At 40.6% G+C, this 25,764-nt stretch overlaps 1 protein-coding gene across 1 annotated transcript; it reads right to left on the bottom strand.

Annotated features, from left to right (window-relative positions):
- Positions 1–388: 388 nt before the first annotated feature.
- LOC141997468 (cytosolic phospholipase A2 gamma-like) lies at positions 389–25,478 on the bottom strand. The gene is made up of 14 exons (XM_074969849.1): positions 25,473–25,478; positions 23,199–23,315; positions 22,089–22,231; positions 19,793–19,991; positions 16,671–16,788; positions 14,403–14,543; positions 13,416–13,469; positions 11,781–11,846; positions 11,147–11,203; positions 6,072–6,116; positions 4,318–4,413; positions 2,972–3,126; positions 1,658–1,826; positions 389–999 (listed from the first exon to the last, which is right to left on the bottom strand). Exons 1-14 carry the CDS (start codon positions 25,473–25,475, stop codon positions 827–829), a joined length of 1,536 nt encoding a protein of 511 aa, XP_074825950.1. The 5' UTR covers positions 25,476–25,478; the 3' UTR covers positions 389–826.
- Positions 25,479–25,764: the final 286 nt, after the last annotated feature.

Below are 25,764 nucleotides of genomic sequence, written 5' to 3' on the forward strand. Positions count from 1 at the left end.
TGGGGAAAAAATGGAAATGTTGGAAAAAATTTGGTGACATGATTCTGTTCCCCGTTACATCTGTATGAAACTGGACCGATTCCAGTGACTAGAATGGATTGGAACAGAAAACTCATCATTACTCCTCTTCTTTTCTTTCATTTTTATCTGGTTTTTAAATCAGAATTTACCAGTGAAAAACATGATCAAAATGTTCCATTTATCCAAAATATTGGTTTCTGTTAAAAAAGGTGCTAACTATTTCAACAACATTTTCAATAACATTTTCACAAAACATAAAACCTAGAACTTAGAAATTAAAATGATTCCTCCCCCACAAAACTAGGTTATCATTTTTCTAACCCCTCTATGTATCAAAGGCCCAATAGCGTGATAAGAGCTAGGGGAGATGGTCTTTTACCACAGGTGTTAGGTGCTTGTGCTTTTGCAGGCTATTTCTAGGATGGAGGCACTGTGTGCAAATGCTGTGATGTTATAGGCTTTATTGATTGAACATTAATTGTGCAACAGGAGACAAAGGCATCTGGCATCACACAGAGCAGAGACTGATTGAGCAATATTTCACAACAGCAAGCAAAGAATGATTTATACCAAGAGATAATTTTTCTTTGACTAATGTGCAGAATCAGAATTCCTCGACTAAAGTGCAGTCACGTTATGGGGTTAACTAACAAGCTAGGGACTAGTGCTTTCATAGCGGAAGCTGAGACTCCTCTCCCCACTGTGATCCCAAATAATGACATTTTCCAGCCAGGTGACAATTCTGTAGTTTTCAGAATCTACTGGGTGGCTTTAATGTATACAGCACATCGATGAAAAAGGCTTCTTAAGACCTTGCCTTTTTGCTGGAGCAAGCCACAATGTGTTTGATCTCTTGCAGAATCTTGTCTTTGTTGTTCGACACATTCATCCTGGCTGACTGAAGGAGTTTTTGGACGTCTCCCTCATTGTAGAGAAAGCGAATGGGGGTGAATTTAATTCTCCATTCCTGCACATAGCCTGAAAGCAAACAGAGAGAAGATGTGAATATGTTTTTAGGATGAGGATATTAATGTTACTAATGTAGTGTCAATAACAACTACGATTATTTTTAGGACTGAAAACACAGGTAGATATCTTTATGGCTATTTCGAAGATTCACATTTAAAATAGTTAAAATTAAAACAATGGATGGGATATAGGGCCAGATTTTCAGAGGTATTTAGGTGTGGAAAGATAGGCGACAAGTGAGATTTTTGAAAGCAACTGTGTAGGTTAGGTAGGTTAGGTGCCTAATTCACTTAGGCACGTTGTAAATCCCACTAGGTGTCTAGCTGCATCTATAGGCACCTAAATACCTTTAAAAATTGAAATGTTCACAGTTCAGTGCAGAAAAAACAAAACAAACCAGAGGCTAGTAACAAACATCCCATATGGCAGATAACTCCATAACTACCTCCTCTGTGATTTCTCCCAACTTCCTCTTAAGTTTCTATCACTGGCTACTCTAAGACAGGACACCAGACGAGATGAATGTGACTTATTTTCCCAATCCCTATGTCCCTTTGCTACACTACCCCAGCGCAAACCAGACTCAGCTGTATTTAAGTCACCCATGTAAGTGAAATAAGAGTGAGGCCAGGAGCCTTTAAGAAAGTTGGCGTGACATGAAAGTTACCCGGGCAATTCACTTTGTTGAAAAGTGGGAAATGCATGACAGTAGGAGCACCCTCTCCTCTGAAGACATAGCAGTCAGACGGGTTATCTGTGTCTTGGAGCAAGTTCTCGTCCACCTTAGGAAATGGGATGCGGTTATCTTCACAGTATTTGGCAGCTTGCTTGAGTGTCTAAGAACGAGGGAAATGTGATTGTTTTATTTAAAAGAACCACAGAAGGTCAAATACTCAAGACCAGGTAGTTCAAAACACAAGAAGTCTAACTTTCTCTCTGAGGCCTCTAATAAATTGACTAAGCAGAAAATCTTGTGGAAACCAGACCCTCTGCTCTTGGGATAGGAAGAATGTTTGCGTAGCAATACGTGGCTGTCTACACAGAGACTCCCTGGCTGGGATTTCCAAAAAGCTAAAAGGAGCAAGAATTTACCTCCCTGGAAAAGTCAATAGGAGCTGTGATTGAGACTTCTGAATTAGGGTAGTTATAAAATAGACTAGCAAATGAATATTAAAAACAGGTATGATTTGTTGATTTAAGGATTTGTTGATTTAAGTTACTAATGGTTACTTAAGGCACCACAGCCATAAGCCTGGATCAAACATGGCACATTGAGTCCAGCACCCTGGCACAGAGCTAGAAGCTTCACAGCAGCCCACAGCTGTTCCACAGGGATAGATCTGAGTGGTTCAGTAGGACCCGAAAAGAGAGCTCTGTGTAAGCTCGAAAGCTTGTATCTCACGATAAAAGACGTTACCTCACCCAGCTTGGTTCAGTAGGAGACATTTTCCTCTATGGCTCAATATTCACCCCTGTACTCATCACATCAAAGCTCAAGGCCACTAAAGGTTCATCTTTCAGTTTACAGATTTCCTTCCCTGTGGTCACTATGCGGTAGGTTTTCAAAGTCACCAAATCTGTTGCCTGACTCCCATTGATTAAGGCACCAAACTGTCCATTGTGCATTTGAAAATCTCCTTCAGCAGAGATCCATTGGGCCATCTCACAAAAATACTAGATTTGACTCAAGTCTGCTGACCAACTTCCTACTTGGATGATTGGATTCTTTCCACTAAACATTCCCCCAGCAGGTTCAGAAGGGTCTGGGATTCTTTGTTCCCTTCCTGTCCTGAACTGTTCTCCATCAATTAAGTAAAGAAAATAATATTTGTTTTTTTAAAGATTCTAAACTCCTTTTTTGGACTCTTATCTCATGGGGTCAGGGCCAACAGATTTTTCTCTGTTCAAACATCACCCAGCACGATGGGCCCTCAATCCTAATTGGAACAACAGTAAAAATGGTAACAATGATAGAAGTTACCTTAAACGGATCACCAGGCCCATAGTCAAAGGAGAGGATCAGTTTCACTTTCCTGTCTTGGCGGAGAACCAGGGGGTAAGCACAGTTTATGGCTATGCCAGCATCAACCAAGGAGAAGACTTTATTGTTCACCAGCTCAGGGTTGCCAATACCAGCTAAAGAAATGTATCCAAAAATAGAGTTTTAATACTAAGAGATTAGAATCTGCACATGCCCAGTGATCCCAATAAGGCATGCGAACAAGATTTATAAATAATATTCACTGCAGCTGTGCTTTGGTAAAGAGTCTGTATTCTCTGCCCATTACACAGTATAGCCGCCGCTTCCCCACCCCCACTCTCTGCTGCCCCCAGTGCCCATTATACTTAATCTTTCTTATTCTTAATCCTTCCATCCCCTGGCCATTATATAGTACACTATATAGCACTGCTGGAAGCAGTACCATAGTTAAGTTTGACTCACACTTCCCATCACCCTGTTCCCTGTTTTCAGTTTTCTTATGAGTTTGGGTGGGGGGGATATTATATAACCGTGTAATTAAAACTATATCATAATGCCTATGCAGAAGGCAGCTTTACAGCAATTGCATGGGCAACCTTAACTCTGACCTGCCCTAATCTTTGAGTGCTTGACTTTGCAATCTTAACATAATATTTAGTACATAATACTTTAGATTGGAAGTATTCAATTTTTATCGGTCAATAAAAAAGGAGTTCACCCTCTCTCTCTCTCTCTCTATATATATATATAAACCAAAGAAAACCTATTTCCACTGGTAATCAAAATGTACTTCTAGGCAAAGTAAGAAAAATGGTTCTTGAGAATGTATAGTCAAAATCCAGTGATTGAGACTTTTGAATTAGGGTAGTTATAAAATAGACTAGCGAATGAATATTAAAAACAGGTATGATTTGTTGATTTAAGGATATTTATTTTGTATATTTTGACATGTGATGTTGACAATTTGTGTTTTAATGGTAAAGAAAGATTTCACTTTTTGACTCTCAGTAGCTACTGTCATTAAACAATCGTTTGAGTCTCCCTGTAGATTTCAGTAACTGTGAAGATTTAAATCAATAAAAATAAAAAAAAGTTTGAAATCCACAATTTCATGCAACTGTGAAAATTTAAATTAATAAACATTTTTAAAAATGCTTAAAAATAAACATTGATATTGTCCATCAAAATTTGTAAAAAAATAAAAATTAAATTCTTCCAATCCTAAAAATACTGTATAGGAAGACAACTTTTTCCTATAGGTTTCTGTGTGATGTATTTACTGTCAAAACAGGCCCCTAGGAAAGAGACATCCATACCACAGAGTCACTAATCCGTATTTTACTTACAGCATTTGTAAAGAAAGTTACTATTGGTTCCCCATTTCCAGTGCAAGAGATCATGAGTGGTTTTAGAGAACATCCTAGCTAAATCCACTGCTGAGCCTGTTAGAGGGCACAAATCAGAATTAAAATATCAGAGCTATGTATTACAACATATTCAGGAACTTCTGAAAATCAGAGTTTCTCTGATCTCGTATTTGCTAGTATAGCCAAGGAGCTGTGGGAAAAATTATGGTGTGTCTTTTATGGAGCAGAAACTTCAAAGCAAAGCAGATTCTAAGGAAAGTAAAGGGAACTCTTTCCTGAGACACAGAGAAGCTGTGGTATTCCCAGCATCCTGGATCCCACACTGTGCCACATAACGACCCATCCATGCTTCTCTGATTAAGATGCCAAGTTCTCCCCTTCACAAAACACCTGCTGTAAGTTATAAATCATTTCCTATATTCCACCATGTGAGATATGTACCCTAGTTCTGTTAGCTGCTGAATTGAGCTGTGTAAATAACGGATTGTTCAGTTCCATGGCTAAACAAACAATTGTAATTAAAAAAAATAAAAGATTTTTTTTTCAAATTTTTCAGTGAACAGAAAAAGTAAAAAAATAATCATTTTAGGTAGAATGAAATGTTTGGCTTGACTCACAATGAAACATTTCATTTTGTTTTTTGAGATTTTAAAGGTGTCTTTTAAGTGAAATTGAACACAATTTCTAAATAAAAAGTCTGTTTTAAACCAAAACATTTCACTTTGAAAATGTTGATATGAAATGTTTTGTGTTTGCTTGAAGTGCTTGGGAAATCTCAGCTCAGGAATAGGGGTTGGTGCATGTCTTCTCCACGTTGAGGGAGGGGCAGACTGGGTTATAATGACTGGTCAGGCTTCTGATCAGGGCAGGATGGTACAGTTGTGGGGTCCTAGGCTGGGGATCTAGGGGGCATTGGCTGGAGCCTCTCAGTTCTTGGTTCACGAGAAGCATTCATGTCACTCAGCTGGGGGTGTCCCTGCCTGTGGATGGCTGCGTAAGTGCAGTACCTGGAGGGCTTTGCAGCTTGTCACAGCATCACAATGAGCAAGGGAGCCCAGGCTGGTAAGCAAGAGAGCCCAGCAGTACCCCAGTTCCAGGTTGCATCCCAGGGAACCCATCACACACACACAGCCAAAGCAGCCAAAATGGACAAAATCAATATGAGCCTCCTCTCCCGATAATCATTTTGAGTAAGTCTAAACATTTTGGCCAACACAAAATGGGCTTTAGATGCCTAAATGCTTTTGAAAATACCACCAGGCACCTCAATACCTTTAAAAATCTGATGCTAAGTGACTTAGGAGCATAAGTCCCACTGAAAGTCAACAGGGCTTGTGCTCTGATTCCCTTTACGTGCCTTTTGAAAACCCCACCATACATCTGTCATGGTGTGACAGGCCCACATCTGTAAGGCAGGAATAATCATGTTACCCCAGCTGAAATGACATTCTGAAAACACATTCATCGATATTGGTGAAGGAGCCCAGAAACTTTTGTAAAGGGCACAACACAAAACTCTACACATAAATAGGGCTAGTCCAGAACTGCTTTGTCCTGAGCAGAAGTCTGTCAAAAACTGATTACGTGAAAATTATTATTCACGAGGCAGAGCGTACAAGAGCCGAGGGATTTATTTAATTCAGAAGTGCACTCGGCATTAGTCTCTTCTCACAAAGACGCCAATAACACCTCATGCAGCCAGTGTATGAGAGGAGATTCAAATTCACACTTACCTATGCCACTCACCACTTCTCCAATAATTGAACAGTCCGTAATACCTGAAAAATATATTTGGATTATCAGTCACTGACCATAATACAAATCACCTAGGAAACAAAATTCAGGGCACAATGAGTAAGGCCAAGTTAACATTTCCTGCAGGTTGTATCATAAGAAAGAAAAAAAGTGGTGGAACTATGTCTAATATACAGTATCTTCGATTCTTCTATAAATCTGTGTCGGTACCTTGCCACTTTTTCTTTTGCAATATATCTAAACTTACCCTTTGGCTAAAATCCTTTTCCCAGGCTCCACCATCTCTGTGAGCATCTCTGTAGCTTCCCTAATGCACAGAGACCTTCCCCCAACACACACCACACTCCAATCTGTCCACATTATAGCTGCTAAAATGACCTTTGCTTGGATTCTGATTAGCCAGTGTCCTCTTTGAATCTCTCCACTGCATCCTCCTTGCAAATTAGAGGTTAAAATTCTCTTCCTCTTTTTCAATGCCCCCTTGCAATTTTATTCTTGACTACTTGGACAGGATTCTAATTCTGCTTCTGGCTTTGCTAAAAGCTTTTTCTGTGACATTTGAGATGTCGCTTAGGCTAGGCTATGCAAGGAAGTTATTACTTATACCCCACTGAAAGTCAGTTTTAACATGTTTAGAGTCTGTTGAATTTCCCAACTTTATTTCTGATTGAACCCTCACTTTCCCATCCTGAATTTTCTTAAGGTTCTTCCGGTGACCATCAGAGAGTTGCCTACATTAATAAAGAAATATGAGCTTCCCACGAGGCTTTGGTGCTGAGCACACACTTAGAAAACAGAGAACATTACTCATGAGGATCATTTATGTCATTAACAATCTGGATATGATTATCCTCTCAGGGAGGAGCAGATCAGAAGCAATTCCACAGCTGTCAATGCAGTGCTGCTATAATGAAAATGTGTTAGCTGTCACTTTATTTGTAAGGGGTTTCCTGGTGACGATTGTAGGCTACAGGGGCTCTGAAGGAGGCATGTGATCAAGGTTTTTCAGCAGTCATTCTACAAAAAGCCAGCCTAGATCAAGGTGGGGAGAGTTGTTCCTCTCTGCCTTAGGGAGCAGCCTGCTTTTTCTCTGTTTTTGTTTTCTGTGTGTGAAGTTTCTGGATTTTAATTCCTCAAGGGCTTCTTTTCCCTGGGTCCAGATGTCATCAATATAGCGCAAGTAGAGTAGGGGCATTAGGGGATGAGAGCTGAGGAAACGTTGTTCTAAGTCAGCCATAAAAATGTTGGCATACTGTGGGGCCATGCGGGTACCCATAGCAGTGCCGCTGATCTGAAGATATACATTCTCCCCAAATGTGAAATAGTTATGGGTGAGGACAAAGTCACAAAGTTCAGCCACCAGGTTTGCCGTGACATTATCGGGGATACTGTTGCTGATGGCTTGTTGTCCATCTTTGTGTGGAATGTTGGTGTAGAGGGCTTCTACATCCATAGAGGCCAGGATGGTGTTATCAGGAAGATCATCGATGGATTGTAGTTTCCTCAGAAACTCAGTGGTGTCTCGAAGATAGCTGGGAGTGCTGGTAGCATAGTGCCTGTGGAGGGAGTCTACATAGCCAGACAATCCTGCTGTCAGGGTGCCAATGCCTGAGATGATGGGGCGTCCAGGATTTCCAGGTTTATGGATTTTGGGTAGCAGATAGAATACCCCAGGTCGGGGTTCCAGGGGTGCATCTGTGCGGATTTACAACCTATCCTGAAGGACGACCCATCACTCTCACAGATCTTGGGAGACAGGCCAGTCCTTGCTTACAGACAGCCTCCCAACCTGAAGCAAATACTCACCAGCAACCACACACCACACAACAGAACCACTAACCCAGTAACCTATCCTTGCAACAAAGCCCATTGCCAACTCTGTCCACATATCTATTGAGGGGACACCATCAGAGGGCCTAATCACATCAGCCACACTATCAGAGGCTCGTTCACCTGCACATCTACCAATGTGATATATGCCATCATGTGCCAGCAATGCCCCTCTGCCATGTACATTGGTCAAACTGGACAGTCTCTACGTAAAAGAATCAATGGACACAAATCAGACGTCAAGAATTGTAACATTCAAAAACCAGTCAGAGAACGCAATCTCTTTGGTCACTCGATTACAGACCTAAAAGTTGCAATTCTTCAACAAAAAAATTTGAAAACAGACTCCAATGAGAGACGGCTGAATTGGAATTAATTTGCAAACTGGATACAATTAACTTAGACTTGAATAGAGACTGAGAGTGGATGGGTCATTACACAAAGTAAAACTATTTCCGCATGTTTATTTCCCCCCCTACTGTTCCTCAGACATTCTTGTCAACTGCTGGAAATGGCCCACCTTGATTATCACTACAAAAGGTTCCCCGCCCCCCCCCGCCCCCCCCCGTTCTCCTGCTGGTAATATCTCACCTTAAGTGATCACTCTCGTTACAGTGTGTATGGTAACACCCATTGTTTCATATTCTCTGTGTATATAAATCTCTCCACTGTATTTTCCACTGAATGCATCTGATGAAATGAGCTGTAGCTCACGAAAGCTTGTGATCAAATAAATTTTTTAGTCGCTAAGGTGCCACAAGTACTCCTTTTCTTTTTTAAAAGTAATATTACACTGTAGCCTTCTAGCAAGAGTATTTAATGGTTTTATCTAATTTCCCTGTTTGAATGCTGTGAACATAATAGCAATTATAGCTGTAGGGTCAGGGTCAGAGATCCAGCAATATATAAACTACCAGGGGAAAAGTTATGTTGTGAAGATCCTCCTGACTCACCCTATAAAGCACCTTCCATAGCACCTGAAAATATCATAGGAATTTCCAGTCATTTCACACAGCCACAGACAAGAACACAAACATCTAAGGGCTGGCCTAGACCTAAAACATAGGTTGACTTAGTTACTTTACTCAGGGTTGTGAACAAGCCACACCCTGAGAGATGTAGTTAGACTGACCTAAGCCCCAGTATAGATACCACTAGGTTGATGGAATAATTCTTCCTTCAGCCTAGCTACTGCCTCTCGAGGGGGCGGTTTAACTATGGCGATGGAAAAACCCCTACTGTCGTTGTAGGAAGTATTCACAATACAGTACAACAGCACCATAGCTGTGCCACTGTAGCCTCTGTAATAGTACAGACAAGCCCTAAGAAACAACACTCAGATTACAGCAAAGATATTCATCATTAGCCCAAGGACAAAAATATTAGTTGAAATACCACAGGATAGAATCATCCCTCCTCTACCTCTAATCTGGATTGTCCAACATTTTGCCAGTTTTTTTTTCCTTTTCATCTTATGAAAAATTACCTCTTCCTGAGTGTGCACATGGCTAAAATCAGTGCCCAGACTTTATCATTTCCCCTCTCAACTACTGCATCCTCTTCCTCTATTGCCTCCACAATATATTTATTAATCCCTCTCTCGGAGGTTCAAAGTTTTACCCCTAATATCATCTTCCTCGACTGGCAATATAGACACATCAGCATTAGGGCTGATGGAAAGTATTCTGTCAAAACTGTTTTAGCTGCAAAATTAGGGTGTGAGGAGTTTGCGTTCTCAGGGATATTTTTATGAAAATCCCCAAAATTTCAATGAAAACAGAAATTTTATATTTTATATTTTTAAAATAATTCCATTTCATCAAAAAAGCTATTTTTCACACACACATGACCTGGTCTACTTTGTTGATTAGCACCATTGTGAATTTGATAAATAAAAAAATATACATTTATATATTTTCTTCTTGAGCCACCATTTGTCAAGCAGAAATTGTGAGTGTTAATTTTTATTGTAATGGATAACCAATAATTACAACATGATCAGCCCAATCCAGGTACAAATCAGAACCAAAATGACTGCTGTAAAGTAGAACAGGTACTTTACATGCTTCCAGGAATATATTGCTATACTGAAACATATTAATAGCTGCCATAAGTGATTTCTTTGATCTGAAGACCACCACAGGCCTTTTCAGTGGGTCTGCCATGCATCCTTCAGATTCACCAGAAGACACATATAAATCAGGCTACTTGGGAAACGGTTTTCCCGTTCCACAAGAATTTTGGAGATTTCCAACATTTTCCTGTCTCGAATTGAGACAAATGGTCAAAATCTCAAATTGTTTTGCAAATCAACATACCTCACTGTAAAAATCAGTTCCGATCAATTGAAACATTTCATTTAAATTATTTTGAAATGTTTCATTTTGACTTTGAACTTTTAAAACGTTTCCCTTATTATAAATGACATTGAATTTCAAAATGAAAAGTCATTTTCAGCTGAAAAAAAAAGAATTTTTTGATTTAAAATATGCCAAAACAGAATTTTTCAACAATTTTGAAATTATTTTTCCAACTTTATTTAGTTCGGGTGTTAATAAAATTGTCCCTTTCAAATGAACAGTTTCAGTTTTAGCAAAGTGGCTGAAAAACCCCCAACATTGTCAAAAACTTCCCAATCAGCTCTACAATTAAGAACATAAGAACGGTCACACTGGGTCAGATCAAAGGCCAATGCCAGGTGCTTCAGAGGGAACAAACAGACCAGGGTAACTACTGAGTGATCCATCCTCTGTTGCCCATTCCCACCTTCTGGGAATTACACCCTTTTAGCAAAACAAATGCATACAGTGGAGAGTATTTCCTGCCACAGGTCAGAGTTCAGCCATGCATCCTGAGGGGTTTCCCTGTTTGCAGATGCAGAGGCCACAATACTCGTTGAAGCCTGGATATCTCACAGGAAGAAAGCCGAGAGAAGGAGTTGTGAATGTGACCCTGAGAGGAAGCTCAGAGATAGAGCTACTTGGCACAGAGCCCACTGGAGTGGCAGATTTGGGGATTTCTGAACAAGGAAACTGCTGAGTTTTTTGTTTCTACTCTGTTCAGGGTGACAGGATTTAGTGTACATATTTTGTAAATAAAGGAGGTTAGACCAAATATAGATGATACCAGTCAGGTATTTTTCCTCTTAACAAAATGGCCCGGAAGGTCCCAAATATTAGCTAACAACTCAGGACAAAACAGGCAGCCATATGTATATACTTACCGGCTTCAGATTCAACAGAGGGTGCTGGAAACCCTTCCAATGTTCCTTCCGAACCACCTGAAAATGTCATTAGGATTATCCGTCATTTCATATAGCCAGGGACAATCATATAATCAACTGGGAAGCAACATTCAGATTACAGTGATCAGGGCCAAGTCAGTATTTTCAAGTTTCATAAGAAACAAAATTGGTAGCAATGAGAAGAAATACAATTATCTTTTAGCTGAAACAGCTTTTCAACCAAAAAAAAAAAAAAAAAGAAAAGAAAAAGAAACCTAATGAATATTTCTACACAGCAACATTTTTGGGGGGTTATTTTTCCATTGGTTTAATGAATAACCAGAATATCAAAACTTATTTTTTCAGTAAATTTGTTTTGGTTTTGGTAAAAACAATTTTTTTTCCAGAAAATTTGTAGTGAAATATTTTTGATTTCTAGTATTTCGATGCTCAATCAATACATTGTTTCCCTCTCAAAAAGAAGACTTTCCCCCGTCATGATGGGAATGATCCTTTTCAGACATCAGCACTACAGTGTAGCACCATTCACTTCTCTCTCGCCTCACCACACAGGCACATATGCTAACTAATTCCACTTGTGTCATTGGAGTGAACATGGACTATAATGACCTACTTTCATCATCCATTGCAAATGCTAAACATGATTCTTTTTTTCCCTTAAAGATGCCAAAGAATATATCTGGAAAAAAAAAACAATTAGGAGAGTCAGCCATTTCACAGTTCATTGACAATAATTCAGTCCTTTAGGAAACAACCTTTAGGTCACAATGATTTAGGAGAAAAAATATAGTGATGAAATTATAGCACATCCATTTCTGTCCACTCCCCACCAAGCTTGTCACAAAATCTCTATCTTGTCACTATTTTCTTCATCCTATATTGAACATCCACTTAGCATGGCACGGTGTCCCCCCTGGAGGTGACTGGGACACTTCCAGATGTCACCTTTATTTATGGTTGAACTAGAGGTGGACAAAGTGACACTTGGAGTGGGAGTAGCTTATATATCCCTTCCTCTATGTCTATATGGCTCAAACCATCCTCTAGGCCTCATTACCCCCATTTGATTAATTGATTCATTAAATAAGGGGTTTTTAAACATATAAAATTATAAAATTATAGCGGATGGAAACATTTTGATCAACATTTTTTTTCCTGTCTGAAAATGTGGTTCATCAAAGTTGAAATCTTCCATAGGACTATGTCAGTTTTGACCTTTTTTAAAAAAATAAAAAAAAAAAGTCCAGTCGGAAACTCTGAAAGGAAACAAACAACAAATCAACGCAATCTGACACTTTATTTCACTTTTTAGAAATATTTTTTTCCTATTTTTGGTGTTTGGATTGTCACTCTATTTTATAATCTTTTTCTCCCTCTTTCTTGTTCCACACCTTCTTCTTATTTTTTTTAAACTCACTGGAGAAAGTAGGGGGTGGGAGGATATAAAAAGACATGAGAAATGTGGAGTAAAACCCAATTTTTCACACTTATTTTACTATTTCCAACTAGAAAAAATTGACTATTTTTCCCACCAAAAATTGTGGTTTTCTGATCTCCCCTAATAAAAATTAAGAAGAGTCAGGTATCAGCCAGTCTAGAACCTCTTCCATAAATTAAAATAGAATAAATAAATAAATAAATAAATCTGCGGAACACAAAACACCCTCGCCCTCAGCAGCATACACACAGAGATGCCCTCTGGAGTGTGCTGTAAAAGTCCCTAGAGCTGGGTTATTTCAGACAAGTGCAGGAAGCTGGTTCTGGAGCTGATGAAGAAGACACCACTCTAGAGCAGTAGTTCCCAAACTTGTTCCGCCACTTGTGCAGGGAAAGCCCCTGGCGGGCCAGGCCGGTTTGTTTACCTGCCGCATCCACAGGTTCGGCCGATCGCAGCTCCCACTGGCCACCGTTCGCCGCTCCAGGCCAGTGGTGGCTGCTGGAAGCGACGCGGGCTGAGGGACGTGCTGGCCGCCGCTTCCAGCAGCTCCCATTGGCCTGGAGCAGTGAACCACAGCCACTGGGAGTCGCAATTGGCCGAACCTGCAGATGCGGCAGGTAAACAAACCAGCCGGCCCGCCCGGGGCTTTCCCTGCACAAGCGGTGGAACAAGTTTGGGAACCACTGCTCTAGAGGATCCCATCCGGCAGGACATACTACTGCAGTGCCTTTTTTATAAGGCACCTGTTCTGTTTAAGTTAAGGACCTGGACTCTGACTCCAGTGTGCTATGAGGACAGAAATTGTCATACCTTTTATGACTTTTTCATTTTCTGCTTTGCTGCCAATGCAACTTCCCCACAAACCTGAAAAGAAGAAGGAAAAGAGTATAAAATGATTTGACTCTCTGTTTACTAGGACAGGCTCTGCTTAGGGCTGATCAACATTTTTTTTTCTAATTATTTTTCAATAGAAAATTGGGGTTTTGACAAAAAGAAAATTTCAAGGAAAATGCCTGCTTTTATCAAAAATTTTTTTCATTAGAAAACTGAGTTTTTATTTTTATTTATTTATGGTTGAAAATTGAAATGTTTTTGGTTTTCAGAAGGTTTTGGACAAATGTGTTTTGGTTTTCACTGGTTTGCCACTGAAATTTTTTATTGTTCAGGGTTTTTTTTTTTGGTGTTGTTTTGTTTTATGAAATGTCATACATTTCCACTGAAAATTTTGATAACAATTAAATAATATTACATTTTCCACATTTCACTCGTTGTTCTGTTCACTCCCTCTGAAGCATCTTGCACTGGCCACTGTCAGAAGCCAAGACACTGGGCTAGACAGACCATTGGTCTGACCCAGTATGGCTGTTCTTATGTTTTTATTGAAATGAAATGTTTTGATTTACCTGAACCAAAATGTTTTTTGGATTTTTAGTTTGTGAAAAATTTTGAGATTTTGACTTTCTGTTCTAATTCAGGAAAGGAATTTCTATTTATAACGCGGAATTTTTCCCAGCACAGGAAAACTGTTTTCTGCCCAGTTCAACTATCTATATAAAAGCTCGATGTTATTATGTAGGGCATTTGTTGTGTGTTAGAAGAGGTGAGTGAATGGAAGGAGGGATGAGAGGGAAAATGTAGATGGAATGAGAGTTGGTAGATTGTGTGGCTGGACACACTCCACACTGCTCTACAATATATGTAAATATTACTCCATTTTAGAATTACATGGTTGAATTGCGGTATCTAGCCATCTAACCAGCATCAGTTCTCTCTATCTGCAGGGACATGAGCATTCACCTTGTAGGTAACTCATATTTTCCTCTTCTTTCTGATTCTTGACCACCCCATTCTTGTATTCACTTCCAAAGTATTCCACGGGTACACTTGCTCCATAGCCAAGGAAACTGGCTTCATGGGGGGTGAACTCGAACCAGGTTTCTGAAAAATAAAAACAAAGAGTTTGGAAACATGCCCAGCAATAGTTTTGTGGTTGCAGATGAATCGCCAGGAGGTACCCATAACTCAAACAACATCTACATTAATAAAGTTTCTTCCCATCCATGTTGTCCCATCTTCACATCCACTCTTGACTCCTATTCACATTCTGTATGAAGCTATTGGTCTGCACCTCCCAATCCCACACCACCTGCGTCTCAGTTCAGAGTTCTTACCACTGAAGTTGAGTAAATAACGTAATTTTATTTCAGGGGCTGAACCAAAAACTCTGGAGAAATATCCGTTTGGTTCAAACTGAAAAAAAAAATCTATATTGTTGCCAAATTAAAAAAGTTTTAAAAAATCATTCTGAGTTGACCCAAAGTGAAACTTTGTTTTGTTTTATTCATTTCAAGTCACAAAAAACATTTTAGCCAATTCATTTTTTCCCTCCTTGATTCAGCTGTTTTCACTTATTTTTAATGGTCACATTTAAAATTTGAAAAGTAGAAACAAAATGATTTTGCTCTTTAGAAAATTTTTTTCCCAACTGAAATTATCCATCATATTTAAAGTGACCTCAACAAACAGGGATTCTGAAAATGCAGTTTTCGGTGAAAAATCAATGTATTGAAAAAAATTCTCCTAGCTCTACTTGATCACCCCTTTTGCTCCACCACTGAACTCCCTACCTCCCCATTATCTTCTCCCATTGTCCTCTTAGTGCCATCTTCCAAGATGCCCCAGCCATGCAGAGTTCTCTTCATGTTCCAGAAAGCCCACATAATTCACTAATTCATCTGCAATTCCTCCTATTGTTTCCTACTGCATATAAGTCCCTCTGAACCCTCCCCGAAATGTGTAAAGCACCACCTGGTCCCAAGCTCCATCCAAAATATAAGAGAAATACCGGGCAAGTCTAGGGCTGTGCAGAAGCCATATTTCCCATTTCGAGGGAAATTCCACAGTTTTGACATTTGTTTATGTTCTGAATTAGTTGGGGATTGGTCCTGCTTTGATCAGGGGGTTGGACTAGATGACCTCCTGAGGTCCCTTCAAACCCTGATATTCTATGATTCTATTAATTGGATTGAAAACAAACCAGAAAAAAATCAAAATTTCCTGCAAAAAGAAAATTTAAGACAATTATGGTTTGGGTCAATCAACAAGGTTTCATTTTGATTTTGACTTTTTGCTTCAGGTTAATTTATTATTTATAAAACCTGAAATAAAATAAATTTTGAATCCAAATGTCATGTTGAATCTAAAAATTGAAAGGCTTCATTTGGGTATTTTTCTAATTTTTTTTGGTCAAAACTGACACGTTCCCATGTGAAGTTTTGATTTTGTTAGAACATTTTTGACCACCTCTAATCAAGCCTAAAAGTGAATGGAGAGATGGCTGGTGAGTTTCCTGTGACATTGTTCTTTCATGCGGCTGGAATTTTGCTGTGTTATTCATGATGTTAGCTTCCCACAGGCTTGAACAGGCATAATTTTATATCAATAAATAAATATCAAATAGCATACATAAAAATATCAAATATCAAAAAACCCTAAATCAAAATAAGTAAATAAGATAATAAAGTGTATCTCCACCTAAAAAGATATACTAATCTAAGAGGAAGGGAAAAAGAAAACACAAGTGAGTTTGAATTTTGCTTACAAAAAGTTTTTGCATGAAAAGTAGCCTTTTTTCAAAACCAAAACTTATTGTCAGCAGTAGTAGATGTTACCTGAAGTTTCCAGGTTATGTGACATTTTCTGCCATAGTTTTTACTCAACCTTTAAGCAAAAAATTTATGGATTTGTTTCTCTGGTGCTTTTCTTAATGAAAATCAAGATTTTGTTAAAGAAAATAAAATTAAAGATATGTTTTTGATAAATGTCTCTGGGAGAAACAAGGGAAAAATACTGTAGAAAAATTTATGAAACATGGAAAAAAGGCTCATTAACAACCAGACAAAGATTTAAAATTTTGAAATTTTTCACAGTTTTTTTTTTTTCCATTTTTCAACCAGCTCTAAAGACAACCTTGATGTCTCTGGCTTGAGGAGTTGCATGTCGATGTAATAAATCACAGGCTTCTTTACACTGAGATTAGCTGGAGATTTGTGTTTTTGGTTTTACCTGGAGAGTATTCAGTGACTTTGCAGAAACTATGCTCATCCACAGCTGCATAGATGGGGTAGGGGTTATTTCCACTCTCAGACGCACCCCTCTGCTCTGACAAGTGCCCCTTGTTCAGCTGTGAAGACAGGATTTTATAGGTTCAGACAAACACATGCCTAACTGTAACCTATGATTTTAACACTGTCTATATTCCCTGCCCTGACAGCTTGGTCCAAGACTGAGCTCAGGGGCCCAGCATGTTACCACATGCTGAGACGATAGCTAGATGATGTGGAGTCTGCCTTCGGTTTCCCAAGTGCATAGATGAACTAAGTCAAGTAACTTCAATGAATTCAGTGGAGCCAGTCAGCACTGATACAGGTATAACTGAGAACAACCCTTCCTCAATGGCTAAGTGGTCAAGCCATTAGCCTAGGACTTCCCCTGCAGACTCCCTGCAGGGATGGCACAATGCACAGAGATCCAGAAAATCCACTCAAATATGTTCTGGGTGGAACCGAAAGCCTGTTCAGAGAGATTTCACACATCTCCCCTACACTGAACACTAAGCCTGGGTGCTGACTCAGGTGTGAGCCCAAGACCTGCTTCCATGCATGCACAAATCCATCTGACTTGGCTCAACATGCCCTCAGGACCCAGGTCTTAGGACCTTAGTAGAGGAGTGGGTCAGAACCAGAGTCTCACAGTGACTTGGGTCCAAGCCCTGTCACAGAATCATAGAATATCAGGGTTGGAAGGGACCTCAGGAGGTCATCTAGTCCAACCCCCTGCTCAAAGCAGGACCAATCCCCAACTAAACCATCCCAGCCAGGGCTTTGTCAAGCCTGACCTTAAAAACTTCTAAGGTTTTTAAGGTCAGGCTTGACAAAGCCCTGGCTGGGATGGTTTAGTTGGGGATTGGTCCTGCTTTGAGCAGGGGGTTGGACTAGATGACCTCCTGAGGTCCCTTCCAACCCTGATATTCTATGATTCTATGATTCTATGATAAGGAGATTTCACCACCTCCTAGGTAACCCATTCCAATGCTTCACCACCCTCCTAGTGAAAAAGTTTTTCTTATTATCCAACCTAAATCTCTCCCACTGCAACTTGAGACCATTACTCCTTGTTCTCTCATCTGCTACCACTGAGAACAGTCTAGATCCATCCGCTTTAGAACCCCCTTTCAGGTAGCTGAAAGCAGCTATCAAATCCCCCCCACCCCATTCTTCTCTTGTGCAGACTAAATAATCCCAGTTCCCTCAACCTCTCCTCGTAAGTCATGTGCTCCAGCCCCCTAAACATTTTTGTTGCCCTCCACTGGACTCTTTCCAATTTTTCCACATCCTTCTTGTAGTATGGGACCAAAAACTGGACACAGTACTCCAGATGAGGCCTCACCAATGCCGAATAGAGGGGAATAGAGTCCTTTGAGCTGCTGGCAATACTCCCACTTATACAGCCCAAAGTGTCATTAGCCTTCTTGGCAACAAGGGCACACTGTTAACTCATCCAGCTTCTCGTCCACTGTAACCCCTAGGTCCTTTTTCTGCAGAACTGCTGCCTAGACATTTGGTCCCTTGTCTGTAGCAGGGCATGGGATTCTTCCGTCCTAAGTGCTGGACTCTGCACTTGTCCTTGTTGAACCTCATCAGATTTCTTTTGGCCCAATTCTCTAATTTGTCTAGGTCCCTCTGTATTCTATCCCTACCCTTCAGCGTATCTACCACTCCTCCCAGTTTAGTGTCATCTGCAAACTTGCTGAGGGTGAAATCCACGCCATCCTGCAGATCATTAATGAAGATATTGAACAAAACCGGCCCCAGGACCGACCCTTGGGGCACTCCACTTGATACCGGCTGCCAACTAGACATGGAGCCATTGATCACTACCCATTGAGCCTAACAATCTAGCCAGTCCATTCATCCAGCCCATATTTTTTTAACTTGCTGGCAAGAATACTGTGGGAGACCATGTCAAAAGCTTTGCTAAAGTCAAGGAATAACACATCCACTGATTTCCCCTCATCCACAGAGCCAGTTATCTCATCATAGAAGGTAATTAGGTTAGTCAGGCATGACTTGCCCTTGGTGAATCCATGCTGACTGTTCCCAATCACTTTCCTCTCCTCAAAGTGCTTCAGAATTGATTTCTTGAGGACCTGCTCCATGATTTTTCCAGGGACTGAGGTGAGACTGACTGGCTTATAGTTCCCCGGATCCTCCTTCTTCCCTTTTTTAAAGATGGGCATTACATTAGCCTTTTTCCAGTCATCTGGGACCTTCTCCAATTGCTGTCGTTTTGCAGTGTGGACGCAAATCAAGCCACAGACCCAAGTCAGAAGGTTGGGTAGTGCAGTATGACCTCATTAGCATGGTTGTGACACCTGGGTCTGGCAGCTGTGAGTACGTCTGCACTGCAAAGAGAAACCCACGGCACCGAGTCTCAGAGTCTGGGTCAATTGACTTGGGTTTTGGGGGCTTGGTCGGTGGGACTTAAAACACTAGTGGAGACATTCTCCTTTGGGCTGGAGCCCAGGGTCCGAGACCTGCCCCCATTGCCGGGTTTCAGAGCACAGGTTCCAGCCCAAGTGGAAACACCTACACTGCTATTTTTAGCCCAGAAGCCAGAGCCTCAGGAGTCCAAGTCAATTGACCCAGGCTCTGAGACTCAGCACTGCAGGTTTTTCTTTGCAGTGTAGACGTAACCTTTAAGCCCAGGTTTACACTGCAGGGTGGACACTCCACCCTGGGCTTGGAAATGCCAAGTACACCAGCCTGGGTCCCACAGATCCAGATTTACAATGCAGTATAGACATACCTTGTATGGCCTTGAGCAAGTCAAGCCAGGCCAGTTTTTAAAAGGTATTTAGGCACTTGGTGGGATTTTCAAAATCTTGTAGGCACCTAAAGCCCATTGAAATCAATGGGTGCTAGGTGCCTGCGTGCTCATCTCACAAGGTGATGTCTTTAAAAATCTGGCTCTGGGATGCTCCATGCCTCAGTTTCCCCTCTATACACTTCCCAACCTCAGATAAATGTTTTGAGGATAAACACACTTCATGAAGTGCCCTGATACTTCAGTGATGGGGGCCAGACAAGGACCTTAGAAAGTTACAAAAGGGAAAGTTTTTCACCCACCTCATGTAACATGCCATAGACCACAGTGTAGGCCCAGAACTCAGTCAGGGAATACTTTTCATCCTTAGCTGCCTCGAGTAGCATTTCCGTGGCCTTTCCGAGGTACCAGCAGGATTTGGTAAGTGCATCACACATGTGTTTCTCCAAGGCCTGCAATTTCTCTGCCCAGTCCCCATTTTTGTAGAGAGAGGACATACACCTATTACAGAGACAAAACACACACTGCAAGGGGAATGGGATATGGGCTATTTTCCCCAGCCCTTTCAATCTCTGCACAGTTATTTATTTATTATCATTCTATCATTGCAATGCACCTGTAAACCACAAGGATTGCGTGGCTGGCTAGCTGCTGTGGAAAGCCATGGCCTCAGCAGAGATAAAATTCAGGTCCCCCAAACCCTTACCAGATTACACAAAAGGAGAATTTCCATTAGCAATATGCAGGGTCCATGACACACAATTTGAACAGCTCTATCCACAGATTATAATCCACAGATTATACCCCAGCCACTAATTCTCCCTGAGCCCTGGTTCCCCATAGGAAAAGGGGAGACAGGCACTTCCCTACCTCATGGGGTGCTGTGGAAATAAATACGGCGGTGCTTAGATGCTATGTTAATGGGGGTGGGGGTGCAGATAAGTACCTATGATCATTAGGAAGTTGCACGCTGGTGTCAGTCTCCTGTTGAATTATACCAACAGCTGAGTGCCTGACTCCCTTAGGCTCCTGTGTCTATTGCTACTCCCTGTAAGGCTGTCAGTGTGTGGCCCTGTTAGATCAGCTGGATGTTCTGAAGGACAGTCTCCTTCTCCACTAAGAAACTAACTCTCCACCCTATCCTATAATCTTGTTGTCTCCTTTCCACCTGGATTTCCCCCTCTTGTGTTACATCCAATGACTTGTTCCTGTTTAACTACCCCTAGTTATGTCCATTTCTCACTATTCCCATGGCACAAACCATTGTACACACCCTGCCCCTCTTTCAGAACAACTAGAATAAGGGACAACAGAAGGTACTAGGCACCGTTCTGCTATCCTGCTTTCAGCACTAATGCCAACAACAAGTGTGCCAAAAATCACAAGTCAGGTCGCAGAAAATTCTGAGATTGGCTTAAACATCATGAGATTTATTTTTAAAATGTGGGTTCTTTTTATTTGCCTCTTGGCATTTTTGCTGGTAGGGTTCATATTTCCAAGTGTCTCTCCACAACCACCGGGGCTAGAAACTTATGCTTCATAATATCGTGAGAGCTGATGACTGGTTTACACTAGCCTGTCAGGTCAGCATAATTGTGTTGCTCGTGGGGCGGGGTGGGGGGAGAATCCATACTCCAGAGCGGCATAGTTAAGCCAACTTAAATCCCTATGTAGGCAGTGCTAGGTTGAGGGAAGAATTCTTCTGTTAGCTTAGATGTGGTCTCTCAAGAGCTGGATTCCCTACCCCAATGGGAGAACCTCTCCCCCTGCTATAGGCAGTGTCCATACTGAAGTGCTACAACAGCGCAACTGCCGATTCACAATAACACTGCGAGAGCTATAAATATTAAATTAGAACTATAGGGCTGGGCACCTGTCACTTTTGCCCATGTAGAAATCTTAGGAGGGTCAGACCTAAAAGGCATGTCCACACAAGCTCTGGGTCTGCTAACCTGGGGCTTGAGCGTCTACAGTCATTTGTAACCCCGGGTTTGGATCTGTTGAACTCTGGTCCCGACATGGGGCTCCAGAGTCTACACTGCATTATGCGGGACTGAATTCAGCCACCCATATCCCAGACTTTCTAGCGTCCTCCCAAAATGTGGCTGCATTAGCCCTTTGTTTGTGAAGCAGTGTGGGAAAAACTTGACTGTCCACTAAACCTGACTGTCCAGAGGACGAAGGAAGCTGGCCTGTGGGACATCTCTGGTGGACTCCCAGAGCATGAGTCCAGTGGGACTGCTTCTAGACTGCAAAGCAATAGGGCTTGAACCCTGGGCTCTGCCTTGATTCAGGCTCAGACCCTACACTCTCATGGAGCCCTGGGACCCTGGCTCTAAGCCCTGGGTTAGCATGATTCGGTATAGATGGAAGAGGGCTTGAACTTGAGCCTGAGTTTGAACCCTGGGCTTACACTGCAGTGTAGACATACTCGCACATTCTCACCTCCTCAGGAAATGGACAGACAGTGTTTTCCTATTGGTCATGGAGTATCCAGCATGTCCTTTGGCTAATAATAACAATGGCAAGAATTGTCTCTGGCTGTCAGTTCTATAATGGGATACACTTTCACTCACACTTCTCTTGGCATGTGCCTACCATGTTGCACCTGAGACCCCACACAGGTACATGATGGTGTCCAGGAGACCATGCTTTTGTAGCTCCTGCAGGGTTCCATGAAGGGCGATCATGGCCCGCAGACCTCCCCCAGCTCCCAGGACGGCAATATTGGGCACATCTTCCTGAGGAAGCGAAAAGACACAACAACATATAAACTGGGATTACTGAGGAATCTCCCTTGCTCATGTAAATTACTTGTGTGGTACCTAAAGTCACACACCTGCCATTCCCACCTGGGACAACCCCCATCACATAGTTTAAAAGAGTATCTTGTAGGACCCAATCTTTCAAGTGTTTACAGCTGTGAGTGGCTTTATTTACATGGGTAGCTCCACTGGCTTAAAGGCGACAACTCCCACTAGTAAATTTACTCACAAGGTTTCCTGATTGCCGCAACGAGTTCTGATTCTACCTCCTGAGCTACAAGAATAACTGCAATAGCTGCTACAGTATATGATATGCGTGTGTATATTATGTATTACATCTATCATAACTACTGTTAATTAGCAGAACTGCTTGAAAATATTTCAACAGCGGGGTTTTGTTTGTTGGTTTATTTGGGAGTTTGGGGGACAAAAAATACATTCTTAATTAAAAGGAATTTTTAATTGATACATGTTGGGGGTTTTGCCCAAAACCTGGGGGGAAAAATCATTGTTTAACAACCAAAAACTTCAAAATACATATGTTTGACACCAGTGCCACAATATGTTTGGTTTTAGGAAACAGAAAAAAAAATCAGATTTGAGGTTTTAAAAGAATTTTTGTAAAAAAATCTGTGAAATAAAAATCAATATAAACAAAAAAAATAGAAAATAAAATATATTTCCCAATCTGTTCTGTCATTTATATTTTAAGTTCATTCCAATTCAGCAAAGCTCTTAAATGTGCACTTAATTTTAGCCATTTACTGAAGTCCCATTGGCTTCAATTTGTCTTATTCTAAAAGCCTTGAAAAAAACCAAACAGGAACACACACACACACAAAAACAACTTTTTGATGAACACATTTTCACCAGCTCTTCATGAGTAATCATTACCATTGTCAATGTTCCTCTACAATTCAATAAAACATCAATGGACTCCTACCAGATTACAGGGAATCCCAAGGCTATCCAGGCATTTCTTCACCTGCACCTTTCTGTTGCTTGTCCCTAGTTTTTCCCCTTCTGACAGCTCATAGGAAATTCGGACTTTACCTTCACCCTGGTAAAAAAAAATGTAAAGAGAATGTATCATCTCTGAAAAATCTGCCAGGGATGGGACAATGCACAGAGATCCAGAAAATCCATTCAAGCATGTTCCGGGTGGAAGCCAAAGCCTGTTTAGAGAGATTTCACACATCTCCCCTACACTGGAACAATGGGGAAATCTCCATGAGGAAAAGGAGAGACACGGTGGATGAGGTGATCTCTTTTATTAGAGCAACTTCTACTGGTGACAGAGACAAGCATTCAAGCTCCACACAGCTCCTCTTCAAGTCTGGGAAAGGTACTCCAAGTGCCACAGCCAAATACAAGGTGGAGCAACTTGCTAAACATAAAGAGTTAACACGTGTTGCAAGAAATCACTCCAAATCTCATATCCTGGGACCAACATGGCTGTAAGTCCAATGCAAACAACTATGAGAAGAAACTCATGGACACTTCCCAACACTTCCCCCGCTTTTCTCCACCACCACACTGGGTGGTGAATAGACCCACTGACTGCAGCAGGAACACATGAAAGAATAGATTTCACATGCATCATCTGCACTGCACTACATAATGCCTTCTCCCTACCCTCCACAAAATAATCAAAGATGGTAGTGGCAGTGATGATGGCAGGGCTCAGCTTGGTCCCCACACTTGGTCCCCAATTTCTCTCCTGCTGGTAATAGCTCACCTTACCTGATCACTCTCGTTACAGTATGTATGGTAACACCCATTGTTTCATGTTCTCTATGTATATAAAATCTCCCCACTGTATTTTCCACTGCATGCATCTGATGAAGTGAGCTGTAGCTCACAAAAGCTTATACTCAAATAAATTTGTTAGTCTCTAAGGTTCCACAAGTCCTCCTTTGCTATTCTGAAACCTGTCATTATGCAAGGCACTAAATTTCAGAATAATTTGAACAAAAAAATCTGGAGATGAAATTATTTGGTCACCCTTCATATTATAAATAGTAAATAGATAGTAGTAGAATACGGCTTAGTAGCATTCATCACCATGTATTTTTGAGAGGTTTCCATGCCCCATTTAGGGCTTATGTCAAGCCCTCCATCCCCGTTTCCGTTGGTGATGAAGTTTGGTGCCATTGGCCATTTTGAAAAAATGTTATGTTTGAATAGGGAGAGTGTTGTGTTTGTGCCTTGATACCTATAGAGCAAAAGGTTGAAAGAATAGAGTGAGAGAATTTAAAGATAAAAAAGAAAGTTTGGGTATGGTTTAGAGGAAAAAAGGAAAGAAAGGTTATTTGGTGAGGTTGAGTGAGGAGAGATGATTTTAAAGGCCTAGTTTGGCATGTTATTAAAGAATAGAAAATTTTGAGATAAATGTAAAAGGTGTATTAAATATAAGGGCAGGTTAAGAAAATAACATTTAAAAAAAGTTAAATAAAAGAGAAAACTAGGTTTAAAAAGAACACACATGGCCAAAAAAGGAAATTTACTAAGGCAGAGCCTGTTTAGTAAGCACATGGTAAAAACTGTAAAGGGTGGTTAAGAAAAACACAATTAAACTATTAAATATCAGGGTAGGTTATTAAAAGAGCATTTAAAACATTAAATAATATTGAAAACTAGGTTTAAAAAGAGAATTTACTAAGGCAAAGCCTGTTTAGTAAGCACATGGTAAAAATTATAAAGGGTAGCTAATAAAAAAACATTTAAACTATTAAATATCAGGGTAGGTTAAGAATCATTAAATTTAAAACATTAAATAATATTTAAAATATTAAATAACATTAAAAACTATAAAGCTAGATTTAAAAGGGAATTTACTAAGGCAAAGCCTGTTTAGTAAGCACATGATAAAAACTATAAAAGCAGGTTAAGAAAAACAAAATTAAACTATTAAATATCAGGATAGGTTAAGAAAAAGCATTTAAAACATTAAATAATATTGAAAACTAGATTTAAAAAGAACACACATGGCCAAAAAAGGAAATTTACTAAGGCAGAGCCTGTTAATAGAAAAGCATTTAAACTATTAAATACAAGGGTAGGTTCAGAAATAAAAGCATTTAAAAAGAGTTAAATAAGAGAGAAATATATAAAGAGAGGTTAAAAGACAGAACTGGGCACGAAAAGGGAAAAGAAAGCCCCTTTGCAAAGGGCAAAGATAGACAGCACATGGTTGAATCAGAGAGAGAGATCTTACCATCCCAAGTCTTTCTGAGGAATGAACCAACTTTCCAGGGTTAGAACCCCTCAGACTTGTTATAACCACCTTTGGAACGGACCAATCAGATGTTGTTCTACAGCAGCGTCATAGAATTCATTTTCCTGAACCAATCCTAGAGTCCCAAGATTTTAGACAAGAGCCAACTCCCTTCTCTCCCCTCCCTCCCCTTTAACTACCTTATTCTTATCCAGACCCTATGAATTTTTCCCACCATGTAGCACTTTTACATAGGGATTTTAATAAAAGTTAAAACCATAAGCTTTTAGTA

This window comes from Natator depressus, chromosome 13 (assembly GCF_965152275.1).
Source record: "Natator depressus isolate rNatDep1 chromosome 13, rNatDep2.hap1, whole genome shotgun sequence".
NCBI lineage: Eukaryota > Metazoa > Chordata > Testudines > Cheloniidae > Natator > Natator depressus.